This window comes from Falco punctatus, assembly GCF_963210335.1.
Source record: "Falco punctatus genome assembly, chromosome: 5".
NCBI lineage: Eukaryota > Metazoa > Chordata > Aves > Falconiformes > Falconidae > Falco > Falco punctatus.
Genome location: NC_137584.1, coordinates 50,159,917 through 50,187,498, shown reverse-complemented (window position 1 = coordinate 50,187,498; position 27,582 = coordinate 50,159,917). Strand labels below are relative to the sequence as shown.

The following is a 27,582-nucleotide window of genomic DNA, read 5'->3' as shown; positions in this document are numbered from 1 at the left end:
ATTCACACCCCTGCTTCAGCCGCACAGCATCTCTGTGGATCATTCACAGCAGGAAAGTGTCTCCTGGGCAGCTACAGAGGTTGGCATCGCTCACTGCAGGTAGCCTTCCTAGGGTGGGATGTGCTCAGGCGTTTCCATCTTTGGGTGTTTGTAGGCAAGTTGGGGTCATCCATAGACTGATCTAATCGCGGCTGGCTGCCCACGAGCTGGACAGAGGCTGTCCTTCTTGTGTCCTTCGTCTAGCTCATGGCCTGTGCCAGCATGATTTGGCTTCACAGTGTCTGGGTTAGTGGTGGTGTTGATCTTTTACAACATGATCTCCTCTTCGCGTGACAGCAACGTGCATGGTTCATATACTTCTCACCCTTCTTGCGTACACTTTTAACCTTCAGATGCAAAATCTACACCTAGGACAAAGGACTGGAAAACAGTAACATAAACTATGCAGGTAGTATAAACAAAAGTCCTAATGTCAAACTTAATAATGATGTTTACTGAAGGCAGTGACTCACCGGCTTTCTGGAGATGGTGGGAAGAGGGCAAGACTTCAAAACACTGTACAAATAAAAGAATAACGCAAGTGACCAAGCTCCTCTAATCTTGGGAAGCTAAGATGCTTCTTTTAATCTCAATGAGTATGTATAAGGTTCATAATGATTAATAGAATGTACATAAGCTCACTGAGGTGAAAAATACACTGCTTTATTCTTAAATAGTACATGACCTATAAAGTAAATAGTGTAAATCTTAATCATCAGTTTCCTGCTGAGTGTTTCAAAGATGAGGAGTAGTAGCTTTTGAAAAGATCTTTCCATAAATGCTCTGGAACTTCATTGTTTAAATTGTGGGTTTTTTTCTAGGCAGTTTATTGCTTAGTAAAATGTTCTACCTTATAATTGCTTTTGAATATAAATAAGTTCTTTTTCCTAGAAATGTTACTTTATCTTAGATGATTTCTAAAATCAGTCTGTGATGTTTGGCCATGTTTACTCCTCCTTTCCACTTACATATTTGGGTCCTTTTGTCAAATGAAGGAGCTGGTACGCAGTCAGTAGATTAGTAAATTCCACAGTATGAGCACTTGTTGAACTCACTGGATAAATCAACTCCTCAACTTTTATTATCCAAACGAGTTAATGTTGAATCCTGTCCTGCTTTCAAAAGTTGCAGTCTTCCCAAACAGAATTATTCACCACTGAATGGATCCCGTTTTTTATACGTTAGCTCATGAAGCAGACAGATTTCTTTAGCTAGGATGAATGTCATTATTTCAGTGTTAAATATTTTCAGCAGAGGGCAGAGCAAGGTCTGATGCAAATCTATGTTTCTCAGTGGGGAGCCATGATCTTCCTCCGTTGCTGCTGGTAGGCGCAGAAGGAAAAGATCTAGATGAGGCTTTTGTGAAAATGGTTGCCTGCAATGGACTGGATTCCATGACCCAGGAAGATGTGAATAGATGTGCGTTCTAGTGTTTACAAAGACCATGCTGATAGCACCAGGGTGCAGGCTTTTCACATCAATAACCCAGCCTTTCTAAGCCTTGGGAGACAAGAACGGGTATTTTGTCCTGCTGCTCCAAGGGGAGGGCAGCGTTTTGCTCTAATGAGCTGATGGAGTGCCGCTGCCAGTGAGAGGGTGCTTGGCTCTGGTCCCACGACAGAACTCTGCAGCCAACAGAGCCTCCTCATCTCGTTTCTTTAGCACTTCACTTCTGATTCTTTGGGTTTACTAGCACAGATTTCGCAGAGCCACCGTGCCTTTCCACATCCCTTGGCAGCATGGGAATCTTGGTCGGGAGGGACCTTGGGAGGACACTCAGTCCAGTCCCTCAGGCAGAGTAGGACAGCAGGGGAGGTCAGCCCTGCCTTGCCTGGCTGAGCCTCCAGAAGCTCCCAAGACCTGCTCCAGTGCTGCACCACCCACCTCCTGGAAGTGTTTTCCAGATGTCTCACCCGACTCTTGCCAGCTGCCAGCTGTGGCCCTGGCATCTTCTTATATTAACGGGAATTGCCAAGATAAATTTAGCTCTCTTATCTTTGTAACTACCCTTCAAGGAAATGTACTTCTCCCTTAGATCCTCAGTTTTCAGCAGAGGCTTCTGTATTCTGTAGAGGACTGCACTCCACAGGCAGTGTCCGTAAGCCTAGACAAAAGTGCAATCCCTAATTCCAGGCAGTGCAATCCCTATTTTCAGGCAAGGGACCCCCACAACGGTCCTTCTGCTGCTCTGTGCCCCCCTGTGTCTGCAGAGCTGCACGCTGCCGTTGGTGGTCCTCTCATCCCCAGCTCTAACCTGTCTTCTCAGAGTCTGTAGGTTCATTTTAAGAGAGTCTCAGTTGAAACCTCCCTAAAGGTCGCCCTGTTCTCTAGGGTGCACAAGTGAGGAAGCCAGGGTTTGTGCTCATGCAAGGGGTAGACATAGCCAAGTCCTTATCAGAATCTTGGCTTTTTATATTTAAAGTCCATTTGCATGCTGTTCTTCCATCTTATATCTATGTTATAGACCAGAAAATACCCAAGGAAAACACTTAAATAAAAGCTATACATTCCGATGTATCTGAACAACAGTAATTTATCCTGGAGAAGTTTTCCATCTCTTTGTTCCATATCTCTGACAGTACAGAGTTTGTTACATTTTATGGCATAACTCACTCAGATTTATTGATTTAAATGCTATCATTTTCATATCAATTTATCTCTGGTTTTAACTTTATGGATTTCAATGAAGTTATACAATGGATCTTTTTTCCCAGTACTTTATTTCAAAACATTGGAAACAAAGTTTCCTGGACTTTATTTGCATTACGTCAGATTTCTCACAGAAAAGGGGTTTTTTTTAGCATCCTGGATCAATCTAAAGTCTAGGACAAATATAGGACTCATTAAATGCCATTTGTCTGAGAAACAGAATAATGAGATTGCACCATGATGTTATGTGTCTGAGTATGTATCTTTTTAGCAGTTAGGACACAGGACCAGGATTCAGGAAGCCATTTGGCAAACATGAAATTAAGCACTTAACAATCCTCTGCCTTATATTTTCCATCTGTGAAATGGGGATAGTGATGTTTCCTTCTTTGAATAGCACTTTCTGATTGAATGATCTATGATAATCATGATTACTGTTCGGAGTGACATCAACTCTATTCTGAATTGGTTATAATTAGAATGTTTAGATGAATGAAAGCGATTACAGAGCCTGTATGCCACAAACATTTAAGCCTGTGATTAATTCTATGTATGTAAGGAATCGAAGTTTACTTCAGTGAAGCTGCTCACGTGAATAAGATTAAGCACGTTTAAAGTGTTTGCAGAACCACGAATGGAAGGCTTTAACTCAGTTCTTAAACACAAATAAATAATAGTAGACTTCTCATGGAAATTTCCAGGAAATTTATTTTAACTGTATGCTATGGTACGTTGTGAAATGAGTTTTTAATTTAATTCACAAAACTCAAATGTTACATCCATTAATGATAAATATTGGCTTTCATATCACTCAATATGTTTTCTCAGAAAAGTAATCCTTCTTTAAGTTTTGGCTACAGCTCAAAAGCTTATTGTTAAATACATTTTGTTAATAAGATGCTTGACTCATGGCAGGCCATGTTGTGAATGACTGATAACCAGGGATATGAAATGGACCTATTTCCATTCTACTGCCAGAACAGTTATCTTGAGAGCTCATTTAGAAAGGATTTGTTTTACTCAAAAGAAATAGTTTATGTTTTTACATTGCAGGGCTTTCATTTTCTGTATGATGACAGCTAGTTATTCAGCTTTACCAAGGATACGGGAAAAGTTGCTCAAATGTATGTTGAAAGAAATTCTGCAGTAGCAATGGGAAACCACAGAACCGTGCAGATGTGCCAGATGCGCATGGTGAGAAGTTCTGGCCTGCTGCAGCCGAGGTGCTGAGCAGCAGCAAAACCCAGGGCTAGCTGGGGTGGGGACTGGCTTGTGACCATGAGCTGCAATCAAATGCCCCTTGGCTGCCTTCTGGAACAGAAAACACATGGAACCACGCACAGCCTGTAGCAGTCTGGTGGTGGAGGAGTTTAGCTGTTGGTTTTCCATCCTTCAATGACCTTTACTTTTCTTGTTTATACAGTTGATGGTCTGGATAAGGCTTCAATCGCTAACTCGGATGGACCAGCCCCAGGATCCCAAACTCCTCCCTTCAAGAGGAAGGGCAAACTTTCCACCATTGGCAAAATCTTTAAACCATGGAAATGGCGGAAGAAGAAGACTAGTGACAAATTCAGAGAAACATCAGCAGGTATGTCTGTGGCCCTTTGGTGGCAAATAGTAAGAAACACTGGTGAGGAAAAACGTAACCTTGTTCAGCTTCTGTCCTGAACCTGTCACCAAAATTATGCAATTTATCGTTCACTGTACGTTATATTCTTTTGATGTTGACAGTGATCTTTTTTTTAACTAAGAAACAGTACGCTTTATGTTACATATCCTCAAATATGTTGGGGATGTCTCTATGTTCTCCTAATAGTCAGTGACTTGGGTTATGGAACAAACCTTGCCTTCACGGGGACAGAAGTTTGATCTGTGCAGAGGAGAGAAACAGACATGGCTGTGCCCAGCAGAAGAACGAGGATCAGCTTTCATTGCCTTCATACAAGCTGCTCTGCCCCTTCACTTCCCTGTTGGGCTGTTGGCCAAGCTTCCAGGATGGTCTGAAATAAAACGCTGTGATTGAATTATATTCCTTCTGAAAAAGAGGAATATTGAGGGCTGGGATCTAGTTAGGTTTGTTTGGTGCCACCTGAGATGCTCTGGGGTGTCCTGGCTGCTCTCCCAGAAGGTTCCACATCATATTTTCCAACCCTGTGCAGACATCTCCAAAACCCTGGGGCATGTCAAGTGGCTGTGGGCACCCACTTTTAGGAAACTGAATGCCACCCTCCATATATGTGTATGTCTCTCTGTGTGTCACAGCTCTGGCCAAGCTTTCTCCAGAAAAATCCCAAACTTCTGTTTTGGGATTCAGACATTTGATGCTGTGCTTTTCTAAACCTGAGTCTAATCAGTCCACTGAGCATCTATGAGTTCTTCAGATTCATTAGCATAGTGCAGGCCCTCTGTCCGCTGTTTTCCATGATCTAGGTAATAAACCCAATACTAATCTCCTAAAGTGTCTTCAGCAGGCTCTCCTGAACTCTTAGGAGTACACTACTTGACATTTTAAACCCAAAGCAACCCCTGACAATTACAGCAAGGAACTCTGTGGTTTTGCATTGTAACTTATAAACAGTGTAACTTCTAAAATATGCTTTATTTATGCAAAGGGAAAACCCCACCCATCTTCTGTGGTGTCTACATCATTCCAGATACCAGCTGAAGTTTTGGGCAATTTTCTGAGATCTTGAAATCCTTCTCTCAGCCTACTTCTTCTCCTCTTCTCCTTCTTCTTCCCCCCTCCCTCCCTTAATTTTCCTGCCTACCCTGCAACAAGACCCCCACAATTTCTACCACTATTGCAATCAAAAAAATCCTCTCAGTCTGATATCTCCTTCATTGCTTCCAGTTTTCTTCAGCTTCCCCAGTACTTCTACAATATTGCTAGAGAAATGTTATTTCTAGTTAATGACTCCTGAATGTTGTGCAGCTCCTGTTGGATGGCTATGTGATTTTATAGGCAGTGAATTCTTCAGAATAATCACCACTCATAAGCTGTGTATACAGAAATTCCCCAAACTGTCACAACATATTAGCATGTGTTAAATTGTTATGCAATTAAGTAATAATGCCTGTGTCATTTTGCAGTTATTTTTTACAAATGAATATCTGGTAAATTAATGTTAAATACAGTATTTCTTATGTTGTACTGTCTTTCTTTAGAGGGCTTCGGTCCAATCTTACAAGCATAACATCAATTCTTACAATACCAAGGCAAACCATGTGTTCATACTTCATTTACAAGAGGAGGAAATCAGGCACAAAGAAATGAAGGTCAACACTTTCAAAAGTGCTGCCTTAGTTAATTGCTTGTACTTAAATTGCCTGTCTCATGATGGTGTGATCCCTCAAGTCCTTTCAGGGGTGTGGAGAACCCACGGTTCCCATTAGCACTGACTCCAAATGGAGTTACTCAGGACAGTTTATCCCAGGGTGAGCACCTGAAATGCTTAGGAGATGCCTAACAGTAGATGTAATGGACAGAAAACATTAAATCCTCAGAACTGTAATGAATATCAAGCTTTAAAATTATGCTATACATACAAATAGACAAACTTTGAGTCACAAAATACTTTATTCAGGTGCCGTACAGCTGGTGATAGGGGTTGTTATTTCCCTGAACCTTGCTTCATTCATATACCTAGAGCATCGGAGCTACAGTACTATGAACATTACAGCAGATTATGTGAAACATTTTACATTCTGAGTCTGATTTTGCCACTGCGTGCTCCCAAATTGTAACTGTATTTATTACTTTTTCTTAAGAAGAAATTATTGGGAAGCAGCATCCATCTTAACTACCTCAAAAATAATTTTAAAGTGATAATTTGTCTTCCAAGTTCGCTCAGCTGTGTCTGTTTACTTCTACTGCCTCCTGTGTAGGACCAGGTTTGTGATGAACAGATCACAAACCTGATGCAACTGAAAACAAATCCAGCAAAACATAACAAGAAGTACTTTTTGCGCGTTTGTGAAAGATACCACTTGGATTTGTGTCCTAGCATTGTGAGTACTATCAATAAAGCCTGTTGAAGCAGAGAGGAAAAAAGAGACCCACTCTTCTGGGTGACTTACCATTTAGACAAGCTGGTTTTTTTTTCATTTGAGCTGTGGTTTTACAGCGCTGCCTTTAAGGTCTGGAAGCTAAAAGAGTAATATAGAGCTTGTCTTTTTTTTTTAAAGTTACAGCTTTATTTTGTGATCAGTCTTTTCTTGAAAAAGGAGAGCACCAGTGGGCAAACAGAAATTCAAAACAGTTAGGAGAATTTGTGCTACAAATTGGCAGAACAGAGTTGATGGTGAAAGATTAGTATAGTCCATAGATCATATAAGTAGGAGCTCTTTTGGTCAGTTGAATACACAGTTGTATATAATGATGTATTGAAAAGTAGAAGATAATTATCTGCACAACAAAGTATTTTTGTAAATGGTATAGCAAGCAGATGGGAAAAGTCCAGTGCAGGAGGAGGTAACACTTAGTGGACTAACTGAAGTCGCTGCTCTAAGTCCAATCACAAGACTTCATATTTGGTAGTCTTTTGTGGCAAAAAAAGCAACTAACAGGAGTGATTCACTAGTGTATCTAGAAGTATTAACTTCTATATAGGCTTTTAAATTATCTTGGAAAACCTTTCATTTTTTACTTCATTGTTTAGCTAGCGTCCTGCTAGGTAGCCATGTAGCACATACCAGGCTTTTATACAGTGTACACTGCCATTATATTCAATAACATAATGTAAAACAGCTAATAAAACACAAAACCACTCTAATGCTCTGAATTATATAAACTACAGTGTTTCAGTGCTTGTATAGTTTGTGATGAGTAAGTATGCAAAATTTAATGTATGTCTTGGTGAACAGAACTTGAGATGTTATATAAGAGATTTGGGAACTTCTGATATTTTTTCATTATTCAGTGGATTGATTTTTTTTCTCCAAGGAGTACATATGCTCTATTTTTAATAAGTTTCTGCTTATGCATGCTGCTACAGTGTAAAATTTGATTTATTTAAATTATACAAACATTGTGACATAGGGAATTAATTTCAGGTTTTCAAAACTTCTGTATTATTTTGTACATTCAGTCTGTCAGCTTGTATTTGTGTGCCCCAGTTTACATGCATTTTGTCAACCATTAAAATATTTAGTGCTTTTTTTTTCCCCTTAAAGTGAATATCTAGGAGTTATGTAGTATCTGAAAATCTTGACTTTCACCTCAAAGATAGCATGACTGGCTTTCTAAGCTGGGGAGATGAGAAGAAAGTGAATCTGGATGATACGAGTTGTAAGAGTTCTGTAAGTAAAGGAAAGGTTCCCAAATTATTTTCCCCAAAAATTTCATATGAGAGTTTTACCCCTTGTGACTCTTAAAGATGTAACCTACACATTCAGGCATTTGGCTGTGCGAAAGTGGCGCAAGGACAGTTCCCAGAGCTTTTCTGTTGAGAAAGAAGATTGTATCTAAGTATTGACTGTTCTCCACAGAGTGAAGACTCGGAGTACCTCTTCAGGGCAAATCTATCTTATAGCCTTTCTTAGGTGTCATTGACATTTACCCTCCTGTCTACATACAAGATACACATTTTCTCCCAAGCCTGGCTGTGCTTTCCGACCTATGCCAGCAGCATGTCGTGGGCTTTTATTCGTGCTGGTTGCTCATTAGTAGTCCTAGTAGTGCTTATAGGAGTGGACCGGAGTAAGTCATTTATGCGTTGACTTCCAGCGCCCTCCTGCAGTTCCTTCCCTGCCTTGGAAAGAAATGCAGATGACCTCCCCACGTATTTCCATGTAGAGAATCACAGGGATAAATTGTACTCTTCTGCAGTACTAAGGGTAAGGGTTGTGTCTCCAGAAATTCCAGAAACAGACAGGGTGCCGGCCTCAGCTGCACCATGAATAAGCTATAGCTTTTCAGTGCCAATCAAGTTAGCTTGCAGTGAAAGCATGGCTTTATGTGCTTGAGGACTATTTTGCTGTCAGGAAACCCTGCAGCTGTAGGGAGGTACCATCTGCTGTTAACCTCCATGTTTGTAAGGTATGGAATCACTTATGTTTGTGTATGCGCTTCACGTGCGAAGCTGGAATTTGAGATCAAAAGTAGTTTGGATTGCATTTATCCTGACTCAGATGGTAGATTCAGAGAGGAAAAAAAGTAAAAAAATAGTTATCCGTATATTTCTTGAGGAAACAGACCCAGGACCAATGGAGACTGAGAAGATGCATTTACTTGGCAAGTTGCCCCTTGTTGCGTGCTAACTGAAACTTGCTTATCTGATTTGAGAAAGAAATGGGAAAACATCCATACAAAATTGAAGTCCTACAGGAAATCCTCTTCCTCAGACTACTTGATCAGAGATGTATTTACATTACAGAACACGGGGTGTGCGTGTATGTATGTGTGCCTGTGTGCATCTTACGCGCAGGAAGCCCATTTCCTGGCCTGAGACCATGGGAGACATTACCATGATTGTCATATTTATTGCCTATCTTCTTAACAGGGCTACAAATTGATAAATCTGTGTGCAGCTAAAGAGTTTCTTCTCAGACAGAATGCATGCTATTGCAAAGAACTCATTGCTTTTGCTGGGTTTTCAATAGGCTTTTTGAAATAGGTTCTTGCTAGCGCCTTGCCAGGGCGTGTACCGTGCAGTGCTTTCACAAAATCTCACCCAGCTGTCTTATGCTAGCAACTGAAAGAGGTTCATAAGCAGCAAATACCACAAATATGAAAAAAAGGATGGAGGACTAGATGTGGAAGTATTTGTGCCAATGTGGGAATGATGGTTGGAATTTTTTCCTTTAGCAACATATTTTCCATGCTGTATCTCAGAAAATCTGTTCTCTGGGCACTGGTTGTCTACTTTCTGCCTAGAGGGCTTTCAAAATTAAGTAAAAACAAACAAAAAATGGCATCATCTCAAGGGTTTCTCCCCTCCACAATGTTTTGCTGTGAAGGAAAGGAAGGCAGCAGTTTGTGCCTTGGCACGAAGCAGATGCCACTTCAAAGTTCCACTGCAAGAGTATATGCAGACAGGCAGCAGAAAGCAATTTTAGCTCTTACTAGGTCAGATTAAAATTAAAAATCTGAATTCTCTCAAGCTTCTCTTGGAAGAGCAAAACTAAAGACTGGATAATATCCAGAATCTCACAGCTCTCTTGAGTCAGAGAATGGTTTTTAAGACTGCCTGAGTTTGTAGCTGCTGAATATCATCACTAAGCAGTCTCTTTTGAGGGGTTAGGGAGGGAGGGATGGAAACTGCTTTCTGAGGTAAACTGTTCATATGATTAGTGTTACTGCTATTTGTACTGGGCTAAAAATGCAAATGTTTGTGGGAACCCTTGGACAAGTAAGGTTTACTCAGGTCAATGAGGGATGCATATAGTGTGATAAATTCACGTGCTTTCTGACAGTTAGACCTGAAGTCAGGGCAAGCTTTGCTTTTGACTGCAGCAGGGGACGGATTTTGATGTGGGATTTTTTGTGTCTGCTGGAGCATAATGTGTGACAGTAGAGTCCACTTCACATCAGCCTTCCTCAGCAGGGCGGTCAGGACTGACTTGTTTGTGTAATCGGTCTCAATACATACCTGTATACAGATGGGGAAATTGTTATTTCCATTTCATGATTGCTTACCGTTATGAACAATGTGTTGCTGTTAATGTTGAAATGTTATATATAGTCACATTTTTGTATATACACATATATATCTATATATCATATATATCACAGACACATGGTAAGATATTTATATTTGCAGATTTATATACACATTATTATATACACATATGACAGAAAAGATTTGTAGTAATAACATCAGCTGGTCACTCAGATTAAGAATGTCGACATCATGGTGGTACGCCTAACAGTATTTATCATATATGTGTTTGAGGATAGGAGTAGTCATATACTCCTTAGTGAGGAATAGGTAGTAACTTGTAAGGTCAGAGACTGCAAAAATGATGATCAGCAGGAACACAGAGGCAAAGGTGCATTTGTGGAAGAAGGAAATAGGTATCATATTGTGGCAAGTTCTACTAGAAGAATAAGGAAGAGGAGAGAGGTAAGTCTGGAAACCAAAGATACAAAGTTTAAATTTCTTCAAGTGAAGGAGAAAGACCCAGATGATGAAGTCAGGACAGCTGGTGAGAGGAGGGAGCACACGAAGCAGAACAGTGGTGGAAGCGCCCAGCTACAGTCCTCTCCCTCTACTGAGCTCAGGAGACTGAGCTATTTCTAAGGTGATGAATAGTGATACCCATCCCAGGTGGTTCTGGTAGATGATAATTGTTTCTACAGTTGTCTGTGCCATTAGCTCAGCAGCAGATGGCCCGTAGTCGTAGCTTTACTTCTGTTGATTAGATATTTTGAACTGTAAATTGGAAATTCAGCTAGAATTCCTATGCTTTGGGTTGCTTGGTTGTTCATTTTATTTATCACAATTTTAATATGGGAAATTACACCTGAAAACGTACCTCAAATTAAACACTTAACAAATGTCAGCTTGTGTGATATTGCGACTTTTATCTTTCTATGCCCTAAGTTGCCTATCCGTACAGTGATAACACCTGTGCGTCTCACATGGGCATCAAGGAGACCATACTGGGTTTGGTTCACTCTGTTGTTGGGTGACATTTCAGAAAAATAGCAATTTTCTGTTCAAATTGTTTAGATTGTTCCTTAGATGACGTTTGGGCCATAGAGTGAAAGGTAAGGTTAAAAATCTAAGCAAATAAATTGTTCATTGAACACAGCGCAGTCTGTATCCTAAACAAGGCAGGGATGGCAAAAGTAAACTACATAACAAACAAATAAAAGCTGTACCATCTGCACATTCATTAACCTTTGTTCAAACATTCCCTGACTTTTGAATGCTTGAATTTGTAACTTCGATGAGAGTTTACTGAAACATAGCAGTAGTCAAATGTGATTAGCTCGAGTGAGTAGTTTGTGACTCTTAAAACTCACTGCCGTTGGGCTGTGATAATCAAAATACTTGACTCTGTAAATGTGGAATGTGTTGTATAGTCCAAAGTCTGTAATAAGCAGTAAATTATAATGAAGAGTCCGCCCTGGCTAAATAGCACCCAGTATAGGTTCATAAGTAGACAAGCTGCTCATTCCTCTTATGCAAGGGGACATATTTTTGGTCACTTTGATTTAGATTAAAATTCTGACTTTTTCTTTGTAGGAATTAAATTATATGATACTCACAGTGAATGCTAGCATGATTTATAATGTTCTTTCCATGGGCCAAGTAATATTTTAAATAAATTATCTTTTCAAGCTGAATTAACTGAGCTGCATCAGTTTAAATAAAAACATTACTCATGGCTAGCATTTTAGATGATGAAGGATTGGAGCTTAAGCTTCTTATCTCTTTGTAATTTTTCTAATCTGTGAAATGGAGATAGTTATGTCTAAGGGATGTTATGAAACCTATGCAATGTTAATAAAATGATTTGAGGTCTTCCGGTAAAAGTGTAAGGAGTTAATGTCTTTTAATGCCAATTGACATTTTCCATGATAATTAATTTGATACAGTTGTTAATTCAGTGTTGTAGAACTGAAAAAATGCATCATCCTGAAAACTAGAGAGACATTGATGAGGGAGTCTGATTCATTGTTCTTGAACTTGGTGTAAAGAGTATCATTGTTTTCAAGTGGTATTGGATTAAGTTCTACAAATAAATGTATGAGAGCTCACCTGATTTGACTGCCCCCAAGAAAACAAATGTGAAAAGGAAACAGATAGGAAAAATAGTAGGAAGTAAATAATACCTCTGAAGATGATATAATAATAAGAGAATATTTATATTGCCAGCAACAAAACAGGTATAAAGTATATGTGTGAAATGGTTGTCGTTGGGGTCTATGTTAAAGGATATTTCACTCTGCTTGTAAATACCCTGGCTTTCTAGAAAGATTAAGACCCTCCATCTGTGCCTGCCCACGTAGTCCTCTGACTTCATGGCCCCTGTCTCTTTTAAAGCAGTCTCCGTGGGATGGAGTGTTCACCTACATGGAGAAACCCTTTGCAAGAATAGGGCACACTCCTGTGCTTTGTTTGCTGTGCCAATGTGACACACACTTGCAAGGCATATACCTTAAAAAAATAATGGGAAAAAACCTGGTAAAGCTGTTGAGTGATTTAGGATTGGGACCCAAGGCAGTCTAACCTGATCTAACTTGGGGCTGCTCCTCTTTCCAAGGAGGCTGGCTTATATGGAGAGCCTGCAGGGCTCCTTTCTATTGCCAGAATGTGATTTGAATGCCGTGAAGGTTTGACCTTTAACAGACGCATCCCACAAAATACCCGAGCATATAAACACAGACCCAACGCCAGTTTACATGTTCGCGAGCCAGTACTGTTTGCATTCATGAGCTGTTGATCTCACAGGCATGGGTAGCTTGAACTGGGCTGATCAAAATAGTTACAGCCCCCGGTTCTTCTGCCAGGAGTTGGTGCTATTTTGGCAGGGAAATTCATCCCATGCAGAGCAGTCGCTGAATCTTTGCACTTTGCTGTGTGAGAAATAAAACCGGTGCTATAAATTTGAGAAATGCAGAATGTACTTCATCTTCTGTTTAACCATCTCCTTCCCTGGCAGAGAAGGGGGGTGGGGAGCTGTGAGCAGAGATGCCTTCAGGTGTCTGAGGCCAGCCAGCCCATCTGTGAGTCAGCAGCTGGAGTTATGTGCTGCGGAGAAAGATGTTTTGCTATGCATGGAGGGTGGCTTCCTCAGAGCTGCCTTCTCTGTGCCTCTGCAGGAGCCGGCACTTCGCCATGTGGCCGTTCACTCCAACTGGGCTGGTGCATGTGAGATTGACAATACTTCTTGCAGTATTTAATCTGCATAAAGCAATTAGACTGGTCCTAAGCAGTGTTTGAATTAGTTGATGAGATAAATGACCCTATCCCATAGCATTAATAGGATGAAATCTAGCGCGGCTGAAGCTTTGCTGCGTACCCCTTGCCCTGAGCTCGAGCTCCAGACGTCACTTGGGTTTTTGATGATTGTGTGTAAATATAATCAGCATGGGAGATTAACTTTTCCTGACAGAAAAGACAGGATTTTACAAGTGATGCTCACATTTTATGGACCACGCGCCATGGTTCAATGGATCATTACAGTGGCCTCCCAGATCACTGACCAAATGTTGTGTTGGTTTGGTGTGGGGTGCAGTGGTGAGCTATTCCATTTTGCCATCTGTAAGTGCTTTTCCCTATAAAACCATTTAGAATTTTTCCCATGGGAAATAAACGTAATAATTAAAATGCTTCCTGTCACAGTCTTTTTTTGTGTGTTGTATGCTTCTTTTTTTTAAGCTAAAAACAGGATGCTGCATTTGTTTCCATGAAAGCCAACCAGCCTGGATGAGGATGTTATTCTCTTTCAGAACACAATTTTCTTGCCCCTGTTTAAGGTTGTGTTGGGTTTTTTTTCCTTTAAAACATTGTGTATGTTGCAAAGGCGAGTCTTTGAGTTGCTTGATCTGAGCAGGATTTGTCTCCCTCAAGTCAAAACAGTTGTAGGTATCTCCAGCTGAGCTAGTCAACCCTGTCAATGGGAACGAGGTGCTTTTACATGTTAAATGCAATAATTTTCATAATGAGTTCAATTTCACTCTGAAAGTACCTTTTTCCATTGACTGTAAAAGAAGCCTCATGGAGTCTGGCTCAGCTGAAGGTATTGAATCGTATGAATCCCCACCTTCTGTGCCTGGAATCGTGGGACTGTTTTCGGAGAGTGTCCATGAAAACCCAGACCACTTCTGCAGAATCAGAGGAAACAAGATTTCTCAAGACTTCTATAAAATGATATTTTTTCTACATTTTTTACAAGCATTGGCAGTACGAGAATAAATCTATTCTTAACTGTGCTTTTTCTTTAGTGTTGGAAAGGAAGATTTCGACAAGACAAAGCAGAGAGGAGCTGATAAGAAGGGGAGTGCTGAAGGAAATGCCTGAGCAAGGTGATAACACGTTACCTAGAATTTAGCCCCCAAGTGCTAAACATGGGTGATAACAGCCACTGTTGCATTGTTTCCATGTAGTATAAATAGGTATGAGGAGACAAAGCTGAGGAGTGTGAGAGGCAATTTGGACCAGTTGACAAAGAGCTAATGTTGGTGTGAAAGGATTTGTGTTCTGTAGCTGCTCCTGCCATAGGTACACCATCTGACTTCTGGTGATATCCTTAAGTATTTTGATGCTTCCTGTAAATAACGTGCCTCCTGTGGTTCCTACTTAACTATTTTCCAGAATTATTTTGAGCTAGTGATTAACCTATTTTTTGAGTCAAGGTCTGCTGTCTAAAGCAACTGAAGTACAACATGAGAATTTTGGCTGAAAAATTAGAGGCTTTGGGACCCCAAGCAAATGAATAGCATCCTTTTCAGGTATCAGAAAGCACCAGTGTGGGGATTATACAAATCCCACCACTGTCACACAGACCACAGTCACAAATGGCACAAACATGAAACTGTAGGGAAGACACCACTTGTTTCAAAATGCTATAAGGTTTAGTAACTGGTATTAACCAGAATTTGACTTTGTAAAAACATGAGTAAACCATTGTTAATACCTCTGTGCTACATACATCTGACTATGTTTCTAGTGGTATATATTATATTATATTATATTATATTATATTATATTATATTACATTATATATTACATATTCAGTCTTCTATAAGTCCAGATCAAATAAAAGCCAAGTGAGTAAAATAATTTTCTGTAGCTTAAAATTAAACCACTTGTCGTTTTGTCAAGGAGTTCAAGAACTCCACGATTTTCAAAAATATTTTTATCCTAGAAATTCTGATACTCTGCCTGAGCTGAAGAATCATGAAAGTATCAATGTGTATGGTTTCTATTGTACACATTGATAAGTAAAGGGCTTGTTGACATGTGACATCACTTGTCTTTATAGTGACTAATTACCAGACTATGATGTTCAGCATAGTTGGCTTCTGAACTTGTCTCTGCCACTGTCTTTGATGTAAAACAAGACGTGTAAACTCTCTATACCTCAGTTTGTCCATTTGTGAATTTGTTATGTTTTTTGCTACATGCTTTGCTGGGGAGCTGCCTGACTTTGTCCATTGATGGCTGTAAATTGCATTTGGACTGCTGGAACAGTTAATGAAATGTGTTAATATTTTCAGGTTGTTACAGTCTGAACGTAATACTATCATTCTTGCTAAAAGTATGCTTGCTTTGGTCATCAGTGTTCTTGACCCTCTACTCCATTCTTAAAAGGGGATGAGACTTTGGATCCCTTACGGAGATGGAGCAAAATGAGAAAACGATGTAAAGATGAACAACTTTCTCCCCTTCCTCTTGTCTTAAGAAGGCCATCAATCCAGTCTGTGTTGCCTTCATCACATTGTACTTCATGTCTGATGAAAATTGTAAATTTTAAGGAGTGTTTTAAAAGAATATAGGACTGGTTTGAAGGTGCTAAAAATTGAGATATAAGAAACAGTAATTGAGCAGTGTGAAGGTAGTTAGAAGGAATGGCTATGGAGATGAAAGCTAGATGAGGAAATTACGTGGAGTCTTAAAATATGGGAGGTAAGAAATGTGAAGCAGTGACAGTGTTTCACATGGGATGAAGAAGAACAAAGCAGAAAGTGGCAAGTGCCACTTGGAGGGAGGAGGTGTTTGCAGAACCATGATATGTAAGAGGTGGGAACGCCAGATGTGGAGGTAGAGAGAAAAGAATGGATTTATGAACGTCTGGAAGAGAGTCTGAAGAAACTGAATGTTGCGGTAAGGTAAGAAGGAAGCCTTGTGCAACCGTCAGCTGTAGTGAATGAAATAAGGTTAAGAACACAGAACTTAGTTTTTACGCATCAAGTTGAAGTTAGTGTGTGGGTGAGAGTGAAACCATCAGTTTAACCCATGGAGCACCCAAGGTGGTAAGAGAGTGTCTGCATAATTGTGTTGAAACCAGGGAAGTGCCAAATATCCTGGTCTGATAGCACACAGCAAGGCAAAGGAGGAGTAGAAGAGAGTGGAATTACCAGGATTAATGAAGAATCAGCTAGAAGAACTAGAAGAGACGCCAAGTAGATTTGTGTAATGTTTGGATGGACAGCAAGAGAATCGCGCAGGAGGAGAGTGATCGTGATCATCTACATGAACTGCAGGTGGGGTGTGAGCAACATAAGGATAACAAGCTTTAGAAATGACCAGAGAATAAAATCGGTAGCAATTTTAAAATGCATGGAACAGAGAACAGAAATCAGTACATAAGAGAAGAGAGAAAACTGAGAACCAGCCAGAGCATGTAGCATTTTCAGAAATATAGAGACAAATAAGGAAGAGAAAGAAGTTTTTTTCAGGATTTGAAAAAACCTCATAGCTGAGGTAGTCTGGGTAAGGAAGTAAAATAACATCAGAGCTGGGAAAGAATTTTACTTGCAGAATTTAATAATGGTATGATACATGATACAAGAAGACTTCACCTTGGTTCTTAAGACTGGGTAATGACTTTGTGACCTATTTTATTGATTACATGGCACATTGAGAACTTCTGTCTGAATTCCTGGCTGATTTACCTACTGGGATGCACCACAGTATTCCTGCAAGTCTGCCCCCTCATTGTCCAGCTTTGGGGCATGTTGGAACACATTGCAGCTCCCTTGTGGTCCATACACACATTTCTTTGCTGTGTAAACCAAGATGCAGGGACGAAGTGAACGGGATGCTAACCTGTACAGACACGAAACTGGACCTCAAAACACGCATGCCCTTCCAGGCCTGCAGAGGTGTCCACCTGAAGAAAGTGGAAGCCTATAGAGTTTGTTTACAGAGTTACCTTTCAGAGCAGATCTGCAGCCTGATGTTTCACATTTCAGTAAGTCTTTCTGCTTTGCTTCCATGGAAACTTGAAAGCAGAGGGGTGCTGTGTGTTGATAACAGGTGCTAGAAAAGCAATTAAACTAAGCAATAGCTTTTTAATTTTCATTTCAGATGGTGATGTAACAGTAAATTTTGAAACTTCAAATGGACACACCATAGCCATTGGTGAAGAAACCATACGGGAAGAAAATGTAGTAAAAGCCAGTGCAGATAATGGTACTTTATCAGAGAAAGCGTCGACACTGGAAGGGAAAAAAGAAGATCAGAAAGGTAAATAAACACCTTCTTCACACATTGTTTTTTACCTACTTAAAATATTAACATGTTCTTCTATTAACACCAATACATGATGTGAGTTCTGTTCTGCCACAAGGATGCCAGCAGAACCTGCCGAGAAGATAAAGACTTGTGAAACATCAGTATTTCATCACTGGTAGGCATGCCTTTTGCTGTGGGTATAGTAAGATCATAAAGAGAAGCATGGTCTGAGCATGAAAACGTGTGTAAGGATGTTTCATTTCTAAATTCAATGTGAGCCTTTCCTTCTAGCCATGGTAAGCTTCGGTTTCAGGTATGCCTTTTGCAAAAGAAGACACCGAGTGCATTTGCATCACCTTGCAATATTGTTGTAGGAGTGGCTCATGGGTTGACTATTCAAAAATATTTAAGCCACTTAAAAACCATGTATCATTTTGAAAGTAACCTCAGTGACTCATTCCTGCTGGTTTTCATTAAATCTTAAACGCTTGCAGCCCAGCTCTTCAGAAATATTCAAGGGTCTGTATCACTACCGCAAACTGAACCTAGGCCATTTATGGAAAATGTACTTGATGACTGTAGAGTTTTTCTATAGATGTATTGCAGTAAATGCTCCTAAATATTTAGCAGTCCTGGAGTCCATATTAATTTTAATACTTTTACTCAGATCTACCTTGGTAACAGCAGTTTGACTGAGTAAGGGAAAAGTAAAGATTAATGTGGAATCACAGCATTTGGACCAGTTTTATTTTCTTTCTCTAGCATCTTGAATAACGTAGCACTTACTTTCCCTGTCAAAAAGTGTTCTTAAATACTATTCCATTTATTGGATTTTCCTAGAGGAAAGAGCAAAGATAAGAAAGATCAAGAACTTCATGTCTGGCTGTAATACTGAGCAGCCTTTCCAATGTCTTCTAGTAACCTTACCTAGTGATGAATGAGCCTCTGGAGGTTGAGAGGGTCAGTTTGGCTAACACAAAAATTTGAATTCTTCTCTGAGCTATGTAAATCACTTAACTATGTAAAAAGTGGCTGGATGTCCAACGAGAACTGCCTTTCTTATGAGATTTCTAGTACTTCCTGTCTCCCAACAAGACAGAAATACACGATTAGCCTTTTTCATGGCATTTAAATACATCTATCTTTTGGTGCCAAGTAGAACCAGATGTGTATTGGGTCAGGGGAAAAGAGTTATAAAAGCCATGGAAAACTCCTTTAAAATGGTTCAGGTTAACTCTGGGGTTAGATCAGACCACTTATTATTTTATGCATCCCTAAATAGAGTCTTTTGGAACTGTCAAATCTTGGAAGTTTTCCTAAGGTACTGGTTTTTTTAGAAATGCACATTACTATGTTGAAATCCCCTCTAGCTGACTTTGCAGAATGCAGAACTCCAGTGAAGCAGGAAATGTTCAGTGTCTATTTCAAACACATCATTGCACTCTGCGCTCCCTGTATTTTGTGTTGACCTTACAGGGAGAAATTAAAAATTATTGCTGTACAAGAGTAGACTAAGTATGGAAGAATATATAGCTATCACTCCAGTCCCTCTCAGAAAATGGGGTATATATGGAGGACGGAGAAGGAAAACAAAAAATGAGCAAACTTGGTATTCTAGGCTACATAGAATGACAATATGACCATATAGAAGATGGAAAACACTTCAAGTATACTTCCCTTTTACATCTAGACATGAAGTTCTACGTGTAAACATCTTGAGTTCCCTGAAAAGGATCCAGATAGATTTATTGCAGAGGAATAGTCTGCCAAAAAAAGGTGTTAAGAATCAATTCCACACATCAGCAATGGTGTTACACAGTGCACATGCAGTACAACTCACTGTGAATACCCTTCAGTTATTCTTTACCTTACAGCACATTAAGGAGGAAGGTGAGCCAGTCTGTTGAACTCGGTGGAAGAGTAAGGCCCACTGCATCTCACAGGTGCATCCTGCCTGGCAGATTAATCCTCGGTGTTTTTTTTAGGGCAGATGCAGTATGTACGCATTACACCCACACCCATTGGCAGAGCAAGGAATGAACAACCACAGAATGGACATTTGCTGATGCTTACATAGCGTCATAATGAGAGCTGGAGCAGGAACACCTAGCTCAGTGTCCTCTGCTTGGACCATAAAACAGGCTGGTACTTCAGATCGTGACCCTCCGTCATGAGAGTTGAGACAGGTGCAGTGAATATTAGCTGGACAATTTAGAATAATGCATGCAAGGAGTTCATCTTTAGTGAGGCTAATGTGTTAGGTTTTTTAGAGTTGTGTATGCTTAGGTGTAAATCTTGAAGGAAGCTGTATACCCTTTCCGTGTTTCTAAGACCTAAAGATGATTCATTCTGGCTGGTTAGTAGTACACAGTGCTGCAGTTCCAACTCTGGTTGATTCAAAATGCTCCAAAAAATCTATCTCAGCCCTTGGAAGTTATGAGGTTATTTTAAAATGTTTTTATGAAATGGTGGCGGTCTTTTCTTTCTCTCTTGTTCAAGTGGGTCTTGAAAATGGCCTTTATCATATGAGTACGATGATGGCTGCTGGAGCTGGAAGCTTAAAAAGAACAAGTGATACAGGCACGTTGTGATAATACGGTGAGAGTTGGCAGCAACACATGGTAGAATGTGGAATATGTTATGAGTTAAAAGAAGTTAAATGAAAAAAGTTGTTTCAGCATGAGCCATGGAAATACAGTATCAACAAGGGCAAACAATAGGCTCAGCCATGCAATGTAAGAACGAGTTAAGCAGAAGGGAGTGAAGAAGACAACTCCTGAAAGCTGTTCCTGTGCTGCTAGGCAGTTCTATAAACCGCGTACCCATCTGCTGCCTGTCAGCTCACAGGTGCTTTTCATATCTGGTGAAAAATTCCCTTTGGTGATTTAATAGTGTAACTGTTACTGTTTGTAGTAATGATGAGATGTCAGTCATCCAAGCAGGGTATTTAAAAGGAAATTTCTCCTTTATGGCAGGATAATAAGTTTGTGACAGTTTTACATAAAACAGTTACTTGACGGATAAACTTTGCAGATGAGAAATGGGAGAAATCTTTTTCCTAGGTGATTTATTCACATTATGTTCATACTGGGTTGAGTTCTGAATTGTTTTGTTTTGACTAATAAAAGTCACTAGCATCTTCTGCAGAAAATAAAGAGCTGAACTGTAGCCATTCTCAGTGAGCGCTCTGGAAGGGGTGCAGAGCAGCAAGGGGGCAGGCAGCATGTCAGAGTACACCCTGCTTGTCTGGGCAGCAGACTGAACTGTACCATCATGACATCAGGCTCCTGACCTGTGACACTTGCCTGCAGTAGCCCCAGCAGACCCCAGTCTCCAGGTTCCATGTGGAGCATGAGCATCGCAAAGGGGATCCAAGGAGTCTCTGTGCCTCCTGCCCCCTACAGCAGCGTTGGAGAAGACCAAAAGCCACATCAGTAGAACAGATGTCAAAATTGTCACTGTTTGCCTCCCTAGGCGTGGGGACATAGCATGGTGATGTGGCATGCATGCTGCTCATTGTAAAACCTCCTGGTACTGTGTCAGAGATCATTTTCTCCTCTCCACCCTCCCAGGATGTCTCTGGCACACAAGATGTACCAGAGAACCCTGAGTTTTCATCTGAGTTCGGCTTGTTCAGTAAGGTCAGGTCTTACTCATTTTTACCGTGGCAAGCTAAATCTTTTCACGATTGTGGTAGATGCTTCCAGATTTCATTGTTAGCTTGGGCTTGAAGAAGTGAAAGGCTCAGTAACTGTTAGCAAGATACTACCTGGAAAAAAGTAATAAGAAATTTCCTTTTGCATACCATCATGTGCGGTGGATGCTGCTTTGATAAATAATTGCACTGCAGGAAGCTAGAGCTGTGTTGCAGGTGCTATAGGTGTTATGGGTGACATGGAGCATAAGCTTGTGAAATGTTCCTGTGTGCCATTTACAGCAGACTGATCGTCTCAGGTTTTCTTGTTCTCCTTCAGTGAAGGAAATGGTTTGTATTCCTGTTCCCAAATGAATTCACGGGATACATGCACATAATATTTTTTCCCCACAGGGTAACTAATATGAGAACTGGCAAAGGCTCCAGGTCTTAGTATGTTGGATTCAGAGGTTCTTTCCTCTGTACTCTGTTCTCCCTTAAATCTGCCATTAAATTTAATCTTTTCTTTTTCTCCTGGGTAACCAAAAAAACAAAAGTTGGAGGCACTCTGATATTATGAGTATGCATCATTGCTGACCAATGCATAGTTTGTCTACCAAGGACTGTTCTTCAAAGTAAAATTTTCTAGGTTCCTTCTCTGAGAGGTCTTCGCTTTATTTCCCCAAAGTGGAACAAAACCTGTTGAATTCAAGATCATAACCCTCATCTTCCAGCGTCTCAGACAGAAGCCTGCTTTCTCTCAGAAGACTAACCTGTAAGCCCGTGGCTGTGAGAAGCAAGGCAGACTTTTTCTTGCTGGCTCCCTATGCTCCTGAGCTCCATAGATCATCCATATGAGCACCATACATAAAAGGGTGGGGTTTTTGCCTGTCTCTCAAAGAATCTCTCGCTCAAGCTGAGTTATTTGCTGGCTAAACCCAGTTTTTCTAAAAACAGTATTATCTTCAGTTCATCACCTGAACTATGTAAATGAGACTGAATCCAAATCTTCTTAAAAGGAAAGCTACTCTAGATAAAGCTGTATTTGGATAGAGCCTGTCCACTGAGTTAGCCAAGCTGGCTTGTGCCAGTAGGGTGATGTGAGGAGCACAGGCTTTCGCCCACAGACAGCGAGCGGCAGAGGAAAGCTCCTGATTTGAAAAGCTGCTCGATTTTTTTGTCTTTTGTAGGAAGTACATCCTAATGTGGCTGTAGAAATAAGCTTGTAGATGTGATTTTAATGAACTAAGCTTTGAATTACTTGAGCGTATCTACACAGAAAGTATAAGGGAATGTAGGAGACCACGTCTTTCACTTTCTAAGTCTCCCATAGACCAAGGAATGGTGGGAGTGTGCAGCTGACAGTGAAGATGTATTAGGTATTCTCTCTTGATTTAACAGCTTACTTTTTATAAAAAAATTGGACAGTTAGCAATGTAAAATGGCATCCAGTGGATTTTTTTCTCTTTTTTATCTTGGAGCCAGTGGAAAATATCTGAATGTGGTTGCTTTAAGTGCCTTTCTCCCCTCTTCTGTTTTCTATGCTGTCTGTCACCAGGCCTCTCATGCATAGTGCTGTTGAAATCATAGAGTAAGATCTGGAAGGCCATAGATGTATAGATCTGCTCATCCATCTTCAAGAAGGATGAATTGAAAATTGCAGAGCATGCTGCGAGAAGCATCATGAGACAGCTGTTCTTGTTCAGCCTAGCAAAACAGAGCCTGAGAGAGCCCAAGTGCATTTGATGAATGTAACAAGTTGGTATATAGCCAGGAGAGAACATGGCTAAAGGACAATGCTGGCACAAGTAGAAAGGAATAAACAGTGGCTTGAAATACATTTAGACTGGAAATTAAAGGAAGTTTTCTAACAATTAGAATGGGTCTTTTCTTGAACAGAATTTTAGTAGCAATAGCAGGAAAAAAGCCGAGCTGGTTGGATCTGAAAGGATTTCTATGAGTTGACCACCTGCATCAGCACAGTCAATGAGTCCAAAAAAGACACAAAAGACACCTTGTCTTGCCCTGTGTCCCATGTTTCTGAATGACAGCTTCCTGAGTTTTGATTAATGAAAACACAGCTCTCTGCATAGGCTGGAAAGAAAACTCATGATTCACAAAACTCTTATTGAGTTTCATTTTGAAGGGAGTCATTCTGCAAAAGACAACAAATCATATGTTATTTCCAACTTCCATTTTACATAGTGTTACTCCACTCAGTTGTGCTCGTCTTCCAGGGGAAGGGTGCTTTGCATTTGATGTAGATTATATGTTTGTGCTGCAGCGCTACTGGTTTTCCATGATCTAGCTTCATGTCACTGCTATACCTGTATAAACAGAAATACCAGTACTGTATGACAAATTCCTGGGCTAGAGAAGCTGTGGTCTTCAGTTCCTTCAAAATTCATAAAAGTAAAGAAAAAATTCTTGTATGATACAACCCAGTCATGTATGGCTTCTGATACTATGCCCAGGATTTTCATAGGTCCATTTGATCCAGAGTTTGCAAAAGGTCTGGCATTTACCTTCCAAAATAAGTCATCTGATTTTCCAGTGCATATGGCATACTGGTATGTTTCTGAAAGACTTTGAGATTTGATGAGTCCCCACAGGAGCTGTTATATACTGAGTACTTTATAACCCTGATCATCATTTAGGTGTTTACATAAGAATACAGATTTCTTAAGAGTCTGTCCCCAGCCAGTTTCTGGGAACAAGAAAAATCTGGTCTCAAAGTGAGCTTTCTTGAAAATCTGGCCTTTGAAAATTTTTATTCTAAACATAAACATACTATTGATCCAAATGCTTAATGTAACATTAACATTTGCTTTGCTTTCCTATTTAAAGAGTAATTTATAGGCACATTGCTTTTACAGCAGATGTCTTGATCAAGGCAGCAGTGAATAAAAGATATTCCTATCTGATGGTCTTTTGGAGACCTTTTATTAAAAGGTCAGTTTGTGATGAAACAGATGTCTACATTAAGAAAAAAAAACAGCAATAAAAATACATTGCAGATGGTACTGAGGTGCCTGGGGGATTAGCTTGAACGATTATTTTGGCAAAAGATGCAAAATAAAGAGCAGGCATGAAGACCAAGGGCCCATATTCAAGCAGAATCATGTTGGGGAGGTACAATGGCAACGTAATTGTGTCCTGAGACATTTACAGACATTATACCATCCCTGTCACTGTTCAAAATCAAGCCACTGTTGCTGTTAATAGTCATTTGTATTACTACAGTACTTAATACTAGTTGTTTCTTGTAGTGTCTTACATAAATGCAGAAAACCAAAGAAAGTTCCAATGGACTTGCAGTAAAAGAGAGGACACTGTAGTTAGGCACTGAAAACAGGAGGGGACCAGATCAGGATAACAAGCACAATGCTGGCAGCCTAGAAATTTTCAGCTTTGGCATCACAGCAGAGGGGAATTTGAGGGAGGACAGTCAGTGAATGTTCACAAAGCTGGAGGGGCAGCAGACGCAAAGCAATGAAAAGCATCTGCTTCAAAACTTGGCTTGTCACGAGCAGAAGCTGATATAATGGACTGGTCAGGTAGGAACTGGAAATCTGTATCTCACGAGTAAATGAGAAACAATGGTTTGGGCAAGACAGACTGTCACTGAGGGCAGTCAGGTTGTATCTGATGAGATAAAGAAGATTAAGCTAACAAAGCTAATAAGAGATCGAGAGGGATGATATGATCAAAGGCAGTTATCTCCATCACAGCTTTCCTCAAGGCTATGAGCAAAAAGAAGATTCAGTGGTCAAAGCCAAGGGCATGTATATCATCAAGGGGCAATCAAGACTTAATGAGAGCTGTAACTATCTGAGCAGATAGGATGCAGCTGTGCAGAAAGAGTCTGCCAGTCTTTGGTGCAAGGTACATGTAACAGTATCGAAAGCAATGTCCTGGATAAAGAGATATCACAGTGATGGCAAGGTATTTCAGTTAGAATCAATATTATGGAAATTGCTCGTTTTAATCACAACTGAAGTCTGCAAGTGAGAGCTTTGTGTGAATGAACTGTTCCAGTTTTGGGTTTCATTTATAGTTTTTAGTTATTTCTATAAAGAAAATTTGAAAATTATTAGTTGTTTGTCACTAAGATGTGTTTATTTGTAACTAAGTAAAACTTTAGCCTTTTAGTACTTTTTTCCTGAATCAGAAGATAAATTCTAATACATGTGATTTAATCAGTTATATAGTTTAATGACTGCCTAAGATTCTGAATAATTACAATGTATTATTTTAGAATATGGTGAATGGTATATTTCTTTTTACTAGGTTTTCTGTCCTGTTTTAATATTTTCTCTACTAATATGACTGGAATCAAAACATGGTAATGGTGTATATAAGTACACAAGTTTTAAATTCATTCTTACTAGTAAATAAAGTTTTAGTATGCTGGACCCGTAAGTAAAAGATATATATATTCTTTCATATAAAATTCTTCTATTTGTTTCTGATCATCTTGTCCTTCAAGATCTTCATAATACAAAGTCTTATCTTCTCTTGGCATGTTTGTTATTGATGGAATTAAAATTTTAACATGTCCTGCTTTTTCAGAATTAAATCAGTTTTTCAACTTTGAACGAAGGTAGGTAGACTTTCACAAGGAGTTGGGTTTTGCTATAACAGAAGAGAGCAAAATGTAACAATTATGTATGTTTCTTTCTTCTTCCCAAGTCTTTCTCTGGAAAACAAAGAGGCAGTACCAGAATCTGTGCTTGAAAGGTTCTGTTTGAAAGCTGTAAAAGGTTGCTATGCAGTGGTTCTTGCAAAACCTTAGCAAAAACATATTAGTCTGTAATGGGCTGGAAATGAAGGAGGAAGACACTGGACAGTTAATGTTAATTCCTTCTGTTTGCAAAGAGACATACGCGCGCATGTTGCTTTTAGTAACTGCAGTGATGCAGTAGGTTCATGTTAAGAAGCCTTGAGCTAGAGGTTGAAGAGGCTTTGTTTCTGAGATCAAGAATGTCATTGTTGTCCAACATGTTGTTTTTCATCTACTAAACTTAAAATGAAAAGGTGCTGCTTATCTCTTGGGAATCTTTTACATGGGAAGGAAGAAGCTGGGAGCAGCCATTTAAGGTGTGTAAGAGTGAGGCTGTAACAGGAGCATACTGCAAGAAATGAATTGGTTTCTCTTGAGTGACAAAAGAGGCTTACAGAACTCCTTGAAATATTTGCTTGGCTCCTTTCTTCCCCAGCCACTGTAGTTTAGTGACATGCAAATAAAGCCCATATGATTCTGATGGTATGCTCTTGCTTTTATAATATCCTTTTCCTGGAAGATTGGGGAAGGCTATCTTGAGACCAAATGGGCACAGAGTTGGTTTAAGTGAATAGATAAAGATTTCCATCTGGGAACAACTAGTCTTACAACCATAGTCATTATATTGCAAAATTTTATGTTGACTCTGAATGGCTCACCTACATTAATGTTGCAGTTGGCATTAGGTGTGCGCTTTTGAAGTGAATTTCCTGGTCACCCCCACTTAACTTTCTTTGGTTTGCGGAGCACACAAGCCAGATTTCTTTTGGATGAAATGAAGCCAAAAGATGCGTTCAGGAACTTGTGCTCCCACCACTGCTGTGCATGCAGTCTACAGAACTAGCCTGAAGCTAGTCCAGAGTCGAGTCTCCTGCAGCGCACATGGTAGACATTGATTCCTCAGTTCTACTTTCTCAGAGCCATCTCTATTGCACAACACAATGTAGATGCACTCCAAATTCCAGTTGACTAAGGAAGAATCAGCAGATTCTTGCAAGTGCAGTCTTGTAACAGTACCCAGAGAGCTTGTAGGAGAGGAGGGCATTTCCGTGGCAAACGGTAATCCTGTCTGATTTAGCTTCATCTCTTTCTGAAGAGTAGAAATACCCTGGGGAAGATTCTCAAAATTAAGTTCCTATGAGCAAGCAGTCTGCAGTTTAGGAAACTGAGTTGCTTCAGGCGAAGATTTCAGCTGCATAGCCATATTTGAACCCGTGACTGAGAGTGGCCCTGTTCGTTCAGATTCATGTGAATCTGAATTCTATAGCTTGTTGATCTCAGAGGGCTGGAATGAAGCCAGGGGAATTTGTTAAGAGGAGTAAATGACGTTTCCCTTGTTTTGT

The 27,582-nt window shown here is 40.0% G+C and overlaps 1 protein-coding gene across 3 annotated transcripts in view; it reads left to right on the top strand.

The window, feature by feature from the left end:
• Window positions 1-27,582, top strand: part of PHACTR2 (phosphatase and actin regulator 2) — a 138,020-nt gene that overhangs the window by 84,711 nt on the left and 25,727 nt on the right. For 2 of the 3 annotated variants that reach the window (XM_080390066.1, XM_080390068.1), the window contains exons 2-4: window positions 4,112-4,279; window positions 14,588-14,668; window positions 17,676-17,834. In XM_080390066.1, the coding sequence (XP_080246192.1) occupies window positions 4,112-4,279; window positions 14,588-14,668; window positions 17,676-17,834 (408 nt within the window). The remainder of the gene's footprint in view (window positions 1-4,111; window positions 4,280-14,587; window positions 14,669-17,675; window positions 17,835-27,582) is intronic. The other variant, XM_080390067.1, reaches the window with a different exon arrangement.